We start from the raw sequence: 15,735 nt of genomic DNA, 5'->3' as shown, positions 1-15,735 counted from the left end.
TGTCTCTTTCTATAAGTTTTAAGCTATATTTGTCCAGCCTCTATTGAAAAATTTCTGTGGTATCTCTTTTATATTAACATAATTGTATCCATTAAGAAGTTTTACTACACTATTTTGTAATTTTTTTAAAAATCACATAGACCGAATATTAAACTAATAAATGCATCAAACAAGGTTAAAATAGAGGAAGATGGTCAAGGCAACCATGAAGCCAGGTTTCAAACAAATATTTTTTCTTGCTATATGAGTAATTTTTTTTTAGCTGACACATGGACAATTTTCTTTCAATTCTATAAGTCAAGTAATAATCTTCTAATATTAAAATAATAAATTAATTAATTAGTGAAATATTCAATAAATAAAGTTAATTTTCTTAAAAAATAACTTTTAATGACTAAAAGATGAAAACTGCACAAACTTGGTTTACTCGCTTGTGTTATTTTACATAAAACTTCTAAACTCTAAATGAAATGTAATTGATTGACCTAAACTAAATTAATGAAAATCATTCCTTTTTTATATATGGATATTACAAGAAATGTCTCTAAGTATTTAATAAAGATTTTTAAATTGTCATTTCTAATGAAATATGGAAACCTTTATTATGGATTCTTAAAGTAAAAAATCAGATTTTAAGGCTAATTCATATAGGACACTTTTTTGAACCAACATGCCCATAAGTTATAAATCTCCAAAAATCACTAATAACTTTTTAAGACTTTTCAAAATCAGCTTGAAAACTGAGGAAAATTTAACAATCCTAAAAACAAAAGAAAAAAAAATTATTTTAAAATTCATATTCCTGTAATAATCCATTATCATGACTGTGGTATTTCTTGAACGAGGTTTCATCAGCCATTTCATGAACAGTTAATACAAATCGTGATGAAGACTTCTTACGGGAAAATGAATTCTAAAACAATTTTGCTGTTTAGCTTTGCTTTTTTTTTTTTTTAATACGGTTCATACATAAATTATAAACAACTGTAAAAAAATGTTTGATTATTGGCACTTACACCCTCAAGAGGTGCCAAATAAAAAAAAAAAAGCTTAATTTGAATTTGTCTTAACATTTTATCTGCAATTTAATTTCCCCCAAAAGATATATATACAGATTAATTTTAGGGAGTAAGGGATTTATTAATTTATGATGAAGACAATATTTATTTTCAACAACTACAAATGGATTTGATATATTGAGAAATCCTTAAACAATTATTTTTATTTGAATATTATAAACATCTTAATAATTTAACCACTAAGAGAAAGTTTTTTTTTGTTTGGTCCTTCAAGAGGATATTGGATGTAATATATTTGCTACTTATCAACTAGAGTATACAAATGGCTAACTTTCAAGACCAGTTAGAAATTTCTAATTTTGAATCAGATTTGCTAATCATTAAAGATTTATGGACCATTAAGGATTTTCAGATCACAGTAAACATATTTTGTTATTCAATTAAATACAATACTTAGAATGCCTTGTACCAAATTTGAACATTTAAAACTCTAATTGACAAAACATTTCGATATTTAAAGTTCAGTAACTACATACCCTTGTCTACAATATATTTCTTATTAAGGTAACCATTACAGTTATACATCAAATATTATTTATTTAGCTTACACACTGTTAATTTGTTTTTAAACAGATCAATATAGTCTTCTCAGCAAAAAATTTTAATTAAATTTCCTCTAAGAACTATTAAATGAGCTAAATTATCTTAAAGCTACTTACTGTTGTCATTTTTGAGAATGAAATGATTTTGCTTTTAAGCCATTTTATAATCACAGAAAACTCTTTTATCTGTCATTCATTTAACAAGATAATTCCTAAATTTGGTATAGTATGGGAAGAAATTATAAATCATATTTTTATGTTAATTAAGGTAAATAAATATTGTTGTGAAGTAACTGAAAGTGTTTTTACAACAAATAACAATGTTCTATATTTTTGTTTTAGATTTAATTTTGAAATTAGTTTTATAATATTAATATAAATACAGAATAAAATTTTAACTTACTTTTAAAATTAATCAATTTTTGTTTTCAATCATGTATCTTCTGATCAATTAAAGATTTATATTATTAGACATCATACCTGTCATGGAAACATTTTAGATAAGGGATTCCCCTCAGCATTTTTTCTTTTCAGCAATTATAAGTCAAATCTTTCCATATGTAGTTTTATATAATTTTACCTTTTATAGCATAATATAAAATATTTAGCTAGTAGTAGTGAACATTTTAAATATTAATTATTTTGAAAATAAATATCAGTTTATATCAAATATCAGGTGAATAATGCATCACAGAAAATGACTGACATCAGTTCTATCTTCTAATCTAATATTCTAACATTCATATATAGTTTAAATAAAGTAAAAAAAAAATCTTTATTTATTATTTACAAAAACGGCAAAAGATGCGTTTTCATTTTAACTTAAGCTTGAATTAACAATTCATGTATTAACTATAAACTGGAAAACTATCTTACATATTTATAAATTTAAGTTTCAATAAATGTAATGCTACATACAACTTCTGTAGTATTGCATTATTGAATATTTTAAAAATGAAAACATTTTATATTGAAATATACAGCTTGGATTATGTACAGATAGTGACTAATCACAAATCCTTGTGCATATAATTTATTGCTGTTTGTTTTGGCACAATGTATTGGAAATGAAAATCACAATTAGATCTAAATCACTCTACACCCACTCAAAAAACCACACTTATTCTCTAAGAATTTATTGCATCAGCAGTAAAAATTGAAAATCTAAGTATAACTATTATTAATCGTGCTGTAAATAATAATTGCAATGTAAAACAGAAAGGAATCATGACAGATGTAGCAATGATAAGATGTAATTAAAATTTTGTTATACAACTACTAGTTTGAATGAGAAGCTCATTAAAGAAGGCTTGTGTATTCATCGAAGAGATAATTTATGTCATAAAAAACATTCGAACTCTATAAATTATAATGTTTATTCTCTATTTGAAAATGATGGTTGACGAATAGTAAAATATCTGATGATATACTGGTGAAGTATTCGTCATTTGTTGGTTTATATATTTCTACAGTACTTCCACTAATTATGAAGCCATAAGACTTACAGTATAAGTTAATGTCATCAGTAAAATTCATAAAACATATTTAATTTACTAATTTTTACTCTTACTTTTTAAGTATATTCTCTAATAATCATTCTCATGGCTGAATTCAACAATCTAACCAAAAAGAAATTTAAAAAAGCATTAATAGTACAAATCAAAACAGAAAAAGGAGCGGAAAATCAACTAAACCTTGATATATTTCAGTAATTATAAAGCATTGCTGCTAATAACCACAGATAACCTATTCAAATTTCAGTTTCAAGAGAATATAAAATGTATGTGCAACAACTATAAATAATAAATTGTTATAAATTCAAATTTTAAAATCTCTCAGTACGTTAAAATAACCAATAGAATATATATGTTTTTTCCTCTGATTAGAGTTATCAATATGATAATAAAATAATCTTTATGGTAATAGAATCTAAACAGATCATTTCTATCTATCAGAAATTAGAATTTTTACTTAAGAAATTCTGAATGAAAGTTTCTGAATAGTAACACAAATAATACTAATTATGAAAGCTAAACTAACAGTACATAACTGAAGCTAATCGAAAGGAAATAGTATCTTTTGTTTCAACTAATCTTATATTTAATTTGTATAATACAAATTACGAAACAATTTTTTGATATCAGAATTATAAAAATTACATATTGTATAATTACAGATACTATTTAAGTTATTACAATAACACAATATCTAACATTTTTTTCTAAACCATAACTGATTTAAACTATCTTCCTAAATGAATTACTAAAGTAATACTGAAATTATGAAAATCTACTGTAACCTAACTTACATCAAAAAAATATATTTTGTTTAGTAGAATATAGCATAATTTTTGGAAATGCAATGGAACACTTTCATCATTTGTGGTCATTTTTTAAAAAATATTTCTTAAAAATAGATATAAGATAAATTGCTACAGTAAATGCCAACTTTTCTTTGAAATCAACCTTGCATTATTTGAAGTTTTATTATCACTAATTTTAATATTTGGATAAATATTTATAAACAATAAATCAGTGGAGAAGAACAGCAGATACATCTTAAGTAATTGATAAATGTTTTCTTATTTAATCAGTTTTTGACCACACACATCATTTTAATTTCAATATTAATATTTAACCAGTCTATTGTTTATAAAATCACAATAGTAACCAGACTTCATTGATGTGTTTTGGGAAAAATATATAATAATTTTATAAATTTGTAATTACTTAAAAAGCCATTACAAAAGAATATTTATGAAATTTACCTGTAATAAAATAAAAAAAATTCTCAATTGGATAATTATTTCTAATCTTAATTCTCCTGTTCCATTTAATATCAATAAATTATAAAATACTATACTGAAAAATAGATCCATAATTGTTTTAAACTGTTATATTCATTTTGAGCACAAAATAACTATAAATTAATCTAACAGATAAAAAAAAATATAAAAATATCAATCACCACTATTATTCATAAATATCAAAGCATAAATGACATTCTGGTTGTTACCATTTAATATTTTAAAATTTTATTTTCATAGTGTTACATTTGTTACAATTAAAGGAAATGTTTCCATGAAACTCTTTCTTCAGAAGATTTTCAATTTTAATGTTTAACTAACATATTTCCCTATTTATCATTGTTCATAAAAATTAATTATAGTTCATTAAACTAAATGAATACAAACTAAAATCACTGTTTGCTTTAGTCCATTGATTAAATATTTTCAATTTATTGTTTCATGAATCTCAACTTATAACAACTTGTGTAATATAAGTTATATGATTTATTCTATTTAAAAAAAAAAAAAATAAAACAGTTTCAGTTAAACTATTTACATAAGAACTTATAACAATGCTAAAAAATTGGAAATCGATACACAACAATTTACAATAAAATAAAATCTGAAGAATGACAAAGTATAGAAAAATATATACGATACACGTTAAATAAATAACAATAATTTGAGCACCTAAAAGGAATGTGACTCAATTAATAACTGTAATAAACATCAGTTTTATTATTAATAATATAGATTTTATAATATTATTAATAACAATACATTTTTTCAATGTTGAAAATAACATTATAAAAGTGTTGTTTCAATATTTAACAAATATAAACTAAGAATAATATAATATGAATGAAATATAATAAAATATCTGATACAATGGGCATAAAAAATCCTATACAACAACCTAACGAGTGAAAATTTAAATTTATATAAACATAGGCTTTATTACAATATTTTGAGGTACTGCATTTGAAATACACACTTTGATTAAATTAGTTTTTAAATATTTACATTTAAAAACATTTGTTTTACATAAATTTAAGAATGATCCCCAAACTAAGTGTTCCGAGTCTATTTTCATTCACTATTAAGTTTTCGTTTGAAGAGATCATAGTATTGGAATTCCTTTGACAAGGTTAAGTAATTATAAGTACTTTATTAATTATCATCATTATTAAACACTGGTGCCAACTCCAGATTCCTTTGCATTTGAGTGCTCGGTTCCTTCGCTCATGTGCATAGAGGTTTCATTTACAGCAACAGTCTTTTCTGAAGGAGAAACAATTAAAAATATTAATGTATATGTTTATAATATACATTTATATATAAAGGAATCAGAAACCAATAAAGTTAATAGAAATTTTAAGAATTCAAAGATGGAAAAATATATATATTTTTTAAAATTCTATATTAAATTCTACAAGATTTGACAGACTGCAAGATACTGTATTAATTTCTGTGAAAATACAATTTAAAATGGAAGATTGACCTAGAAAGATTAGAAATGATACTCTTCTGGTTAAAATTTTACATTATTGTAATTATCCCTAGGGTATTAAATAAAAAATCTTAATTTTTGAGTTATGACATTAAATGAGCGTTATAAATTATTAACAAAGATATGATATTCTGAATGTTTTTCTTGTATTTAAAAAAATAAAATATTGATTTACAAAGCCCTGACATCAAAATTATATGTATGTAAATGTTTTATTTTAACTAAACTGATATCAAACTTTCAAATGTGTTCATTCAAGCTATACTTGAGTATATTTAGCACTTACTCAAATCTAGCAGTAGCAATAGCATTGCAAGGTCAGCTAGTACTATAGTTTGCTATAAAAAATATAGTTTGCTGACTACACTTCTGGAGAAATCAGAAAGCTTTTACAAGCATACAATAATTTTATTTATATTTTTGCACTTTTTTTTTAAATTTTATGTTTTTGGTTATGAAGCATATATTTTCTAGCTACAACAATACAACAGAATCAATCATACCTTTTTCTTTTGAAGGTTCATTAGATAAAAGTAGAGGCCCAGTTACTGATATCCCTATGGATCCTATTGGAGCAGTCAGTAAAATTGATAAAACTGCAATCGTAAGTATCTGTGCTCCTCTTTTCATATCTAATGGGTTTGGTTCGTCTTGAATTCTTACCTGATCCAGTGCTTCTGGACCAAGGGCAGCCTAGATTCAGAAATAAAAATGTCTTAAAATCCTTGTAGGTTTTATTAAGTTTTGTTTATATATATGTGTGTCTTTATACATATCATTCTCTAAAAATGACATTTCAAAATAAGGTTATGAAATTTGAATGCAGCACTAAGGAATGAGAACTCATTCAGATTAATGATATATTTTATTGAAATTTCCCTCCATAATGTTAATATCAAAAGTGAAAAATGTTAATAATCAAAGATTAGATGAAAAGAAATATGTTGAAAAAATATATGTTTACGAATTAGAATATAAATAAACATAATTAAAGAGTAATAACTTTATGTAGGAAAGGATATAAATATGAAACATTTTCAAAGGAGCAAAGTTATTTCATTCAAGATAAAGAATATATCAAAAAAAGATACAAATATGAATGTTTATATGAAAATATTTATATAAGGATAGGAAGCAAGATTAATAAGAAGTAGATGGATGATAAATTCCAAGAATAACATCTGGCATGTTGTATGACATGAAAGTAGGTTAAGATTTTTTAAGTTAGTTTAATATTCAAATATGTTAATAACGAACAAAAAAATTAAGTAAAATATTTATCTTTGTTGAATTGAGGAGAGCCAGATTATGAAGAACAATAAAGTCACGGACAAAATTTTATCACATTATTCAAAATTTACAACAATATCAAAGGAAACTGGATAGTAAAATTTGGTAAAATAAAAAGAGAGATAACGAGAGCCAACAATTAGATAATTTTCTTCTTGATATATCTGTCCCATTCGCACACGGAATGTGAACAGACAACTCCACATTTATGAGGTAACCACTTGGGGACACACTTATTTTTACTTCTTTGGAACTATACTTCTTTTTCAGCTAGTTAATAATTACTGATATTTGTTTTTAAAAGATATTTGAACAGTGAGCTATCAATCAATCCGTTAAAAGTGATTATACTATTGACTATTCAAGCTCAAAGTCACATTAGTCACCCTGAGAAAACCGAGATTAATAAGAAAAAGAAGATTGTGGCATGATAAAAAATAGAAAGAACAAAACTTAACCTATTTGAGCTCAGAGGCAATTTTTATCATCATTGTATCGTTAAGAACACAAAAAATACATATTTTTAGAGAACAGATACATATAGCATATATAATATACATATACAAAAAACAGTTCTCTTTTGTATTATAAAACATGTATAACTTTTATTTTTATTTTAAAGTAAAAGTTTCACTGAAAAATTAAAGTTTAAAATAAATTTTTTAAACTTTAAAATAAACATAGTAAATCCTATTTTTTTTTATTCTACTTATACTTTTCCAACAGACAATCATAGCGTGATTGGTCAATGTACTTGTCACAGTCACACAAGAGAAGATTATAACACAAAAAAAAATAGGCCATCCTTCCTGGCCGACCCGTCCCAGTAAGACATTTTTTTTTTTTTCATACCCTCCTGTAATGATGTTAGTGGGTATTTGTACGTACATATAGGAGGTATGCTATATGTATAGCTGGGTGTTAAGGATACCTCTCCCACAATAGCAGAGTGCTCTAACACATGAATCTCTGGCTTTTAACGCTTATGTAAACAGTAAGACATCTTTTTTTTTATTTTTATTTATTTTTTTTTTATACCCTCCTGTAATGATGTTAGTGAATATTTGGTACATACATATAGGAGGTATGCTATATGTATATCTGGGTGTTAATGATACCTTGGATTAACACATCATATCATAGGCATCTTTTTTTTTTTTTTTTTTTTTTTTTTCATACCCTCCTACAATGATGTTATTGAATATCTGGTACATACATATAGGAGGAATGCTATATGTATATCTGGGTGTTAATGATACCTTGGATTGCCGTTTGGCATTATAAGGTTAGGTGAGGGGTCCATTGAAGGTTGTTACTTGGTTGTCTGACGCTAGTGGATTATTGGAACGGGGAGGGGCCGTTCCGATATCATAGGCATCAAGGGAGTGGCAGTCATATATCACTTTTTAAATATTTGCTTTAAATGGGAAGAGGAGACAGTTTAATCAAGCAATATTTAAAAAGCTCTTGAAATTGAAAAGGAGTGGTGGGTTTCACGTTTTTCTCATCCTGTTTCATTTGTGATATAGGACTGTCGCTCTCTGGGGGTCTTAGTGGGGTGGGTGGCCTTTTTATCATGTTATGATCTCCTGTTGTGAGATTGTTACATCCCATACATTGACCATCCTATTCGCTATAATTTTTTGTTTGAAAAGTCAGATAAGTAGGGCTACCATGGAGGGCAGTATTGGTGGGTTTCATACATTCATGGTTTTTAAGAAGCATCTTACTCACTGGGCTGCCTCACTCCCGCAAATATACCAATTAGTGTATTTTATTTAACATTATAGTTTAATTCTATCAATAATACTTAAAAAATGTCCTACCTTCCCAAATTTTACCTATAATTACTCAAAACATAATATGGAGCTAACATTGCTTTTTCAATATTTACCTGACTATCCAGTCAGCCTTGGATGATAATCAATTAGAAAAAAAAAAAAAAAAAACCTTTTGGATAAACAATTGCGAGATAAATACAAAAAAAAATAATACTTTTTCTGCCTGTTTGGATAATTAAACCTTTAAATAATTGACGCTCTGGTGCATTTACATTTTAGTTGAATATTGGAAATTATATTAAATTTTTTTCCTGCAATAATTTTAAGAAATTCCAATAGAATAAAATTCCAGCTGAAACTTTAAGTAAAAGTTTTAAAAAATAATTATTTTACAAATTAAAAAACAAAAGTGTTAGTGAAACTATTAAAATGAAACTTATTACAAAAAACTGAATAACTGATTGATTTCTCAACATCTCTATACTTTAATATTCATATTGATGTTTTATTATATCATTATTTATTTTAAAATAATATGCATATTTAATTTTATAATGATTACCTGAACAGTAGCTTTTGGTAGCCATGCTAAATTGACAAATAGAATTTCTTTCCAATTTAGTTTACTCCCAAGTAGAACTGTGCAGCAAACGATGATTCTAAATACCAAAGCACCGAAGATAACAAGCAGTCCTAGAGCCACAGTGTGTAATTCAAGTATTGTTAAATCTATTTCTGCACCAATCAAACCAAACAGCATTGGTTGGAGAATTTGCCAGACGACTGAGAAAACATCTGCCACTGGGTTCTGAAAGAGTTTTCTTAAATTAAATGTACAAAATTTGACTTGTTTAATGAAATTGACCCAATTTGAATAGCATCATGGGTAGGAAAAAATGATATAGAACAACATTGAAGTAAAACTAATCCTAATAGTTTAAATTATAGAACAGAAAAATGTATGAGAATAAATAAAGTAAAACTTAAATAAAATAATTTTCGCATAGATGTAGCTGAAAAATCCATGACTTACATGAGCAGAAGACCATCCTTGTAGTTTCCATGACAGACAGGCAATGAAAGATGCAACTATGCAAGCAAGTGGCCCTGCACCACTATAGTGTATAAGTTCTGAACCAAGAACAGCACACAAACCTCCAGCACCAATCATAACTGATCTTTTCGCTGTCACATAATTCTAAAAGAAATAATTACTGATTATTAGTAGTAATATTTTCATTATCAAGGTGTATCAAAGTCTAATTCCTTTACGTACTTTTTCAAGGAAAAATACTGTGTTTATAAAAACTTTCTCATTTCATGAGTTTACTTTAGATCCATTTCATACATATATCAGTTTAACAAATGGATAAAGAAATTTTTGTAAAACTTATGAAAAGTTAAATCTCATAATTTGTGTAGTTATTTTTTTTTTTAACTTTGTATTTAAAAAACAAACATACACCACAAATACGATTTCAGAACTTAATGAAGTAGGAGGGAAATTATAAGTTTACATGAAAGTTGAACAGGTTTGGTAACAAAAAAAAAAAAAAAATAGAGAGGATAGGTGGGCCTTGGAATTGTCCTGTTTAGGGAGCTCTTGGTAGATTTTGGGAGGTTCATCTAATTATAGACTCAGAAATATATTCAAGTGATTGAAAATGATGGTCTAGTATTTTCTCTTCTACAACTGTGCAGTGTGAAAATACTCTCAAGTCTTAACTGGGTCTCTCTCCTTGCCAATCCTGTGCCAACTCTCTTTTCATCCTTCTCACTAAGTCTCCAAGTGGAAGTATCCACAGTTGTCCTTTCAGAAGTTTCAGGGTCTTCCTGTTGCTCACTTTTCTTCCACCCATGGTTTTGGTAGTCTTTCTGTTGGTTCTCTCATGATCCATCCTAAGGGGTTATTCATACTACCTAAGATTGTATTCCTTGTTTAGTTTGTGTTATTCTATCACATTTGGTCTTGCACTAATTCTCTGAATCCTCATCAATATAACTGCTTTCATAGAGCTGAGCAGATAAGTATTCAGAACTTGCACCTGCTTTAATGTCTCATCACTCACTCTCAATATTCTTATAGTTCTCAAAGGTTTTATAGGGATAATCCCTATCCTCTTGAATTGAGTCTCCTCTGCATTAATTTTCATACCTATCAGGGAATGTTCACAAGAGGATTTTTAAAGGTTGCAGTTAGAACTGCCTCAATTATAATAAGTTAAAAATCCAAAATAAAAAATACACATACACACTTTGTTAACATCCAGGTAGCTCATGATGAATTTCATTTTAATGGAAAACCAAAAAAAAAAAATTTATTTATAAATTCACGCGCAAGCATAAAAAACGACAACAAATTTTTTTTCTTTGCATTATTAATTACATTCATAATGAATGAAATCTGTGTTTGTTAATTTGTTTTGACAATTTATTATAATTGAAGCAGTCATTCTAACTAATGTTATAAAATCATATTTTGGTGTGATGCAAAAAATGAATTTTTTTGTAAGTTCTTAAAATTGATATAATTAATTTTTGCTATAAAATAAATACATACATCACTTCTGTGTGGAATAAAAGAAGCTACGATTCCCCAAAATACACCAAAGGCAAGACCAATGAGCATCTCTATAGGTCCTTGTAGTATCTGCTGTGTTAAGTCACCTGAAATAAAACATTGTTACCATCATAGTATATTTAAAAAGGGAAAATATGGGATAAAAAATATATATTGAAAATAAAAAGTTTACTTTTGATTTGCTAAGTAAAAATAGGTTGATTAATTTTTTTTAACTTTTTTTGGTGAGGAAGATAGTCAAATACTTTTGTTACTCTACTAGAGCCAGTAATTACAGAGGTGGATCCAAGGGGTGGAGAGGGGGGGCACCCAGGACTCTGTGCCTTGAGCAACCCCATGATCTATAAAAAATAAATTAACGTATTACAGCCAAATTTACAGTTTTAGGGGGCCTCTAGACCTCACTTCTTCTTTAGTGGTATTCCACACCTCCCAAACCATCCAGCATTACCTTTCCTTACCAAAGAGGAGCCTGAGAAATCGTAGTGCCTAAATATTCAATTTATATAAAACTGGTTGATTATTCATCTTTCACCCAAAAACAGATTGTAATTTAATGTACAGGCCTGTTTTGACTGTTATGAATATCTTATATCATTTAGGAGATGAGTAAAAAAGGTAGTTGGAGTACTATGATGACCAGACTGTCTTAAATATAGGTTGAGAATCAGCCACTTATCTCCTAGGGCTGTATTACAATGATTGAGTCATTATTTATTTATTAATTAATAATATAATAATGAAAATTTCCCTTTTTTATGATTTACATGATCAGGGCTGCGTATGCAATACCACTGTCAAAATTAAATTATTAAAAGGAACATAGGGAACAGATATCTAAATTGTGATAAAGATTTATGCTTGGGGCAAAATTGGTTGCTTATGTGTACAATGGGAATCAAAAGAATGTAAAGTTAATTTCTATTGTTCAGACATGTATAATTTTTAATTGAATTATTATTCTAACCTTTATTCCATGAAATATTATGATAATTTATATTTTAATCTAAATATAGCATATTTTTACTTTCAAAATATTTGCACATTATTTTAATTTTTCATCCAATTTTTAACAAAAAATATAAGAAGAGGTATCATACAAATGATATTAGACTACTTATGCAGCTTAAGGAGGTGTGATTACTGAATCATTAACAAAATATTATAATTTTTTATTGCAATGATCAACAAAACAAATATATCCTAAAAAAAATATAAATTAAAATTCTTAGATTACCGATTATTTTTTTCAATGGAAATAATTTATAAAATAATAAAAATATGGAAACTTTATTTTCGTTCTCGATATTTTAAATACACTCACCTTTAGAAAATATCATCCCCATGAATACACCAAACACAGAGATAGCCACAATGTCATCCAGACTGGAGGCAGCTATGACGAGGGTTGATATGCCTTTTGACTCACCGTAACCCCTTTCTTGCAAGGAGAGGAGGACAGGCACTACAACAGCAGGTGATACTGCGCTCAACATAAACCTGGCAACAAAATAATATATTTAATTTTTAATATATAAATAACTAAATAAAATAAATATTTAAAATACTAAATAATTATAAAAGACAAGCTATAGTTGAAATAACAGAGCATTCATATTATATCTTAAGCATGGAAGAAAAAAAACAAAAACATTTTCGATGTCTGATGACAAAACATTGAATTATTCGTTTCATAATCAGTATGGATTTAAGGCCATTTTGGCGTGTTATTGTACAAATTAACACATTAATTAACATTAGGATTTACAATATATTAATAAAACAGTATATATTGCATTATAAAAGAAGAATACCAAAAGCTGCAATAAGTAACTGGAACTAAGATTGGTATCATACCATCTGGCATTTATACACACTTTTTTATGTAAAGAGGCTTCCAATCTTCTGCAATTGTGAAGCCTATGGTTGTAGTTTCTGGTTCTTTCATTCTTGTACTATTGGATCCTCTGTCCATTGATTTGTCACTGGAGTTATTAATCTTTATACAAATGATCTCTAAGTTTTTTTTTTTATTGTATCCCAATCCCTCCAATCCCACATCACCACCCTTGAAGAATGGTGCCAAAACTGGAGGATTAAAATAAATTTCAATAAATCCCACCAAATCATATTTACCCTTTGTCGTAAACCTTCGTCTTGCCCCACAGTATCTTTTCATAATACCCCACTTATTCCTGTTGAGCAGATCCGTTACTTAGGACTAAATCTGGACAAACGACTGATATGGAATCCTCTTACAAGACTGAAAAGACAGGAAACTGCTCATCGATTCCCACTATTACAATATTTACTAGACAAATGGTCTAAACTTCCAATCCATTATAAAAGGCTGATCTACATGACTATTATAAGGCCTATCTGGACATACCACCGAAGTTTTCACCTTGCTACTAGTTTTTTCTAAGGTCATCTTTTTTAATCTTATTAACTTGCTAGGTATTCCCAGTGACTGCAATGCCTTTAATAATAATAATTAATGGTCTGTTGTTGACTCTCCTGGATGGAAAGAGCTCAGTACTCGCCCAGCAGTTGTTTGTTCCTTTCCATTATCCTCCTACAAATTGCTACCGACAAGATCTTGTAAACTGTTGGCAGGAGCGCTATACCTCTGTAATTTTCACATTTTAGTTTATTACCTTTCTTATGTACAGGGACCACAACAGCCTCTCCCCAGTCAGCTGGGATTTTTTCTTTCTTCCAGATGAGATGTAATAGTAAACTACAATATCTATAAACTACAATCAAAGAATTTATGGGTCATTCTATTGAAAAAATTGGAATTTTTCTTCTTTTACTTTACCTGTAAAATTTCCATTTTTGCTGTTAAAACATAAGTACAAGATCTGCGTTATTATGTCTACCCTAAAGAGTAAAACGTGAAATTTTGAATTTGAAGCCTCAGAAAAACAGTTTGTTTTTACAGTATCCTAATTAGTAGGTTTTTTAAAATTTAATTTAACACCCGAAAAATATTACCTAAAACATTCAAAAGAGGTCAGAGAATGAAAATTACAAATCTTTGTGCGCTTCAGTCACAAGATCGTGACAAAAAATCAGCAATATTTTTATATTGTATTGACAAATTTATAATATTACTTCTAAATATTTGAAAAAATAAAAACAGCAAAAGTGATTTTATGCAAGACCTATTTTGTACGAAACCTGAATCGATTAACTCCTTGAATTGACTCATTAACAGAATAACTAAGGACTATCCTGTTAATAACCACTTTTGAAAAATTATTATGGGACCATCTCGTGTTGATGAGTTGATCAGTAACACATCTAGTAGGAGAAAATTAAAATTTTAAAATAAACTGAATAATTTTTAGATATATAGAATTTTAATTTGACTAAAAAAAAAAACAATTTAGAAAGTGGGTACACTGATTCTTGAAGGGAAGCTCCTCAACTGTTGGCTAGTAGTGGTTATCAGTACGCTCCTGCATGAATGGCTTTAGAGAGATGAATCGATGAGCACGAATTTCGTTTCTATTGTACCCTCCTAACCCAACTCTCGACGGGTCTCCATCAGATATTTACCAAACAATAAAATTTAATTGTTATAGAGCTTATTGACAATTAATGACACCGAACTTTCCTTTGAATAATAAATCAGGAGCAGCAAACCACGCTTCTATAATGACATTAATTGCTTATACTTAGCAATGGGTACACTAAGATGATTTATTTTTTCCTCCTATCCTCATGATAATAAAAAGGCCAAGTATTTATTTATCCTTACACCATCCGTGCATAAATCACTAAATATGTATCAAAAGAATATTATGAAATTAATTGTACGACTAAATATAAGAAGATGGTCAGGGTTGCGGTAAAAAAAAGTAATCTTCTTATATTTAAATTTTTACGGTCAACTCTGTATACATACATATATATAATTGTACGACTAAATTAATAAAAAAATTACAAAGAACATTGTATGATATTTTTATTTTTGTGTTAGTTAGCAGTCATACTTCAAACCTTTAATTTGTTTTATTAATTTTAAATGAATAATATACCCATCACCTCGACGTTTCGGACCGTCCATCTACAGGTGTATCAACAGGTACTATTTTATCATTGTTAGATCTTGTGTTTTATCCCCTTTTCATAATTTTTTTTCTAAATCAATATATA

At 27.5% G+C, this 15,735-nt stretch overlaps 1 protein-coding gene across 1 annotated transcript in view; it reads right to left on the bottom strand.

Moving 5' to 3' along the window:
- Positions 1-1,171: 1,171 nt before the first annotated feature.
- The window catches only part of LOC106690721 (sodium/hydrogen exchanger 9B2), a 141,870-nt gene continuing 127,306 nt past the window's right edge, over positions 1,172-15,735 (bottom strand). Inside the window, exons 3-8 of the mRNA XM_014436247.2 lie at positions 12,896-13,071; positions 11,551-11,657; positions 10,024-10,188; positions 9,553-9,798; positions 6,423-6,612; positions 1,172-5,690 (exon numbers count right to left, since the gene is read on the bottom strand). Coding sequence (XP_014291733.1) covers positions 5,596-5,690; positions 6,423-6,612; positions 9,553-9,798; positions 10,024-10,188; positions 11,551-11,657; positions 12,896-13,071 — 979 coding nt within the window. The 3' untranslated portion in view covers positions 1,172-5,595. The remainder of the gene's footprint in view (positions 5,691-6,422; positions 6,613-9,552; positions 9,799-10,023; positions 10,189-11,550; positions 11,658-12,895; positions 13,072-15,735) is intronic.

This window comes from Halyomorpha halys, unplaced genomic scaffold (genome assembly GCF_000696795.3).
Source record: "Halyomorpha halys isolate HHAL.00 unplaced genomic scaffold, Hhal_1.1 Scaffold1841.1, whole genome shotgun sequence".
Taxonomy (NCBI): Eukaryota; Metazoa; Arthropoda; class Insecta; order Hemiptera; family Pentatomidae; genus Halyomorpha; species Halyomorpha halys.
Note: the sequence above shows the minus strand (reverse complement) of the source record. Positions and strands in the feature narration are given on the sequence as shown.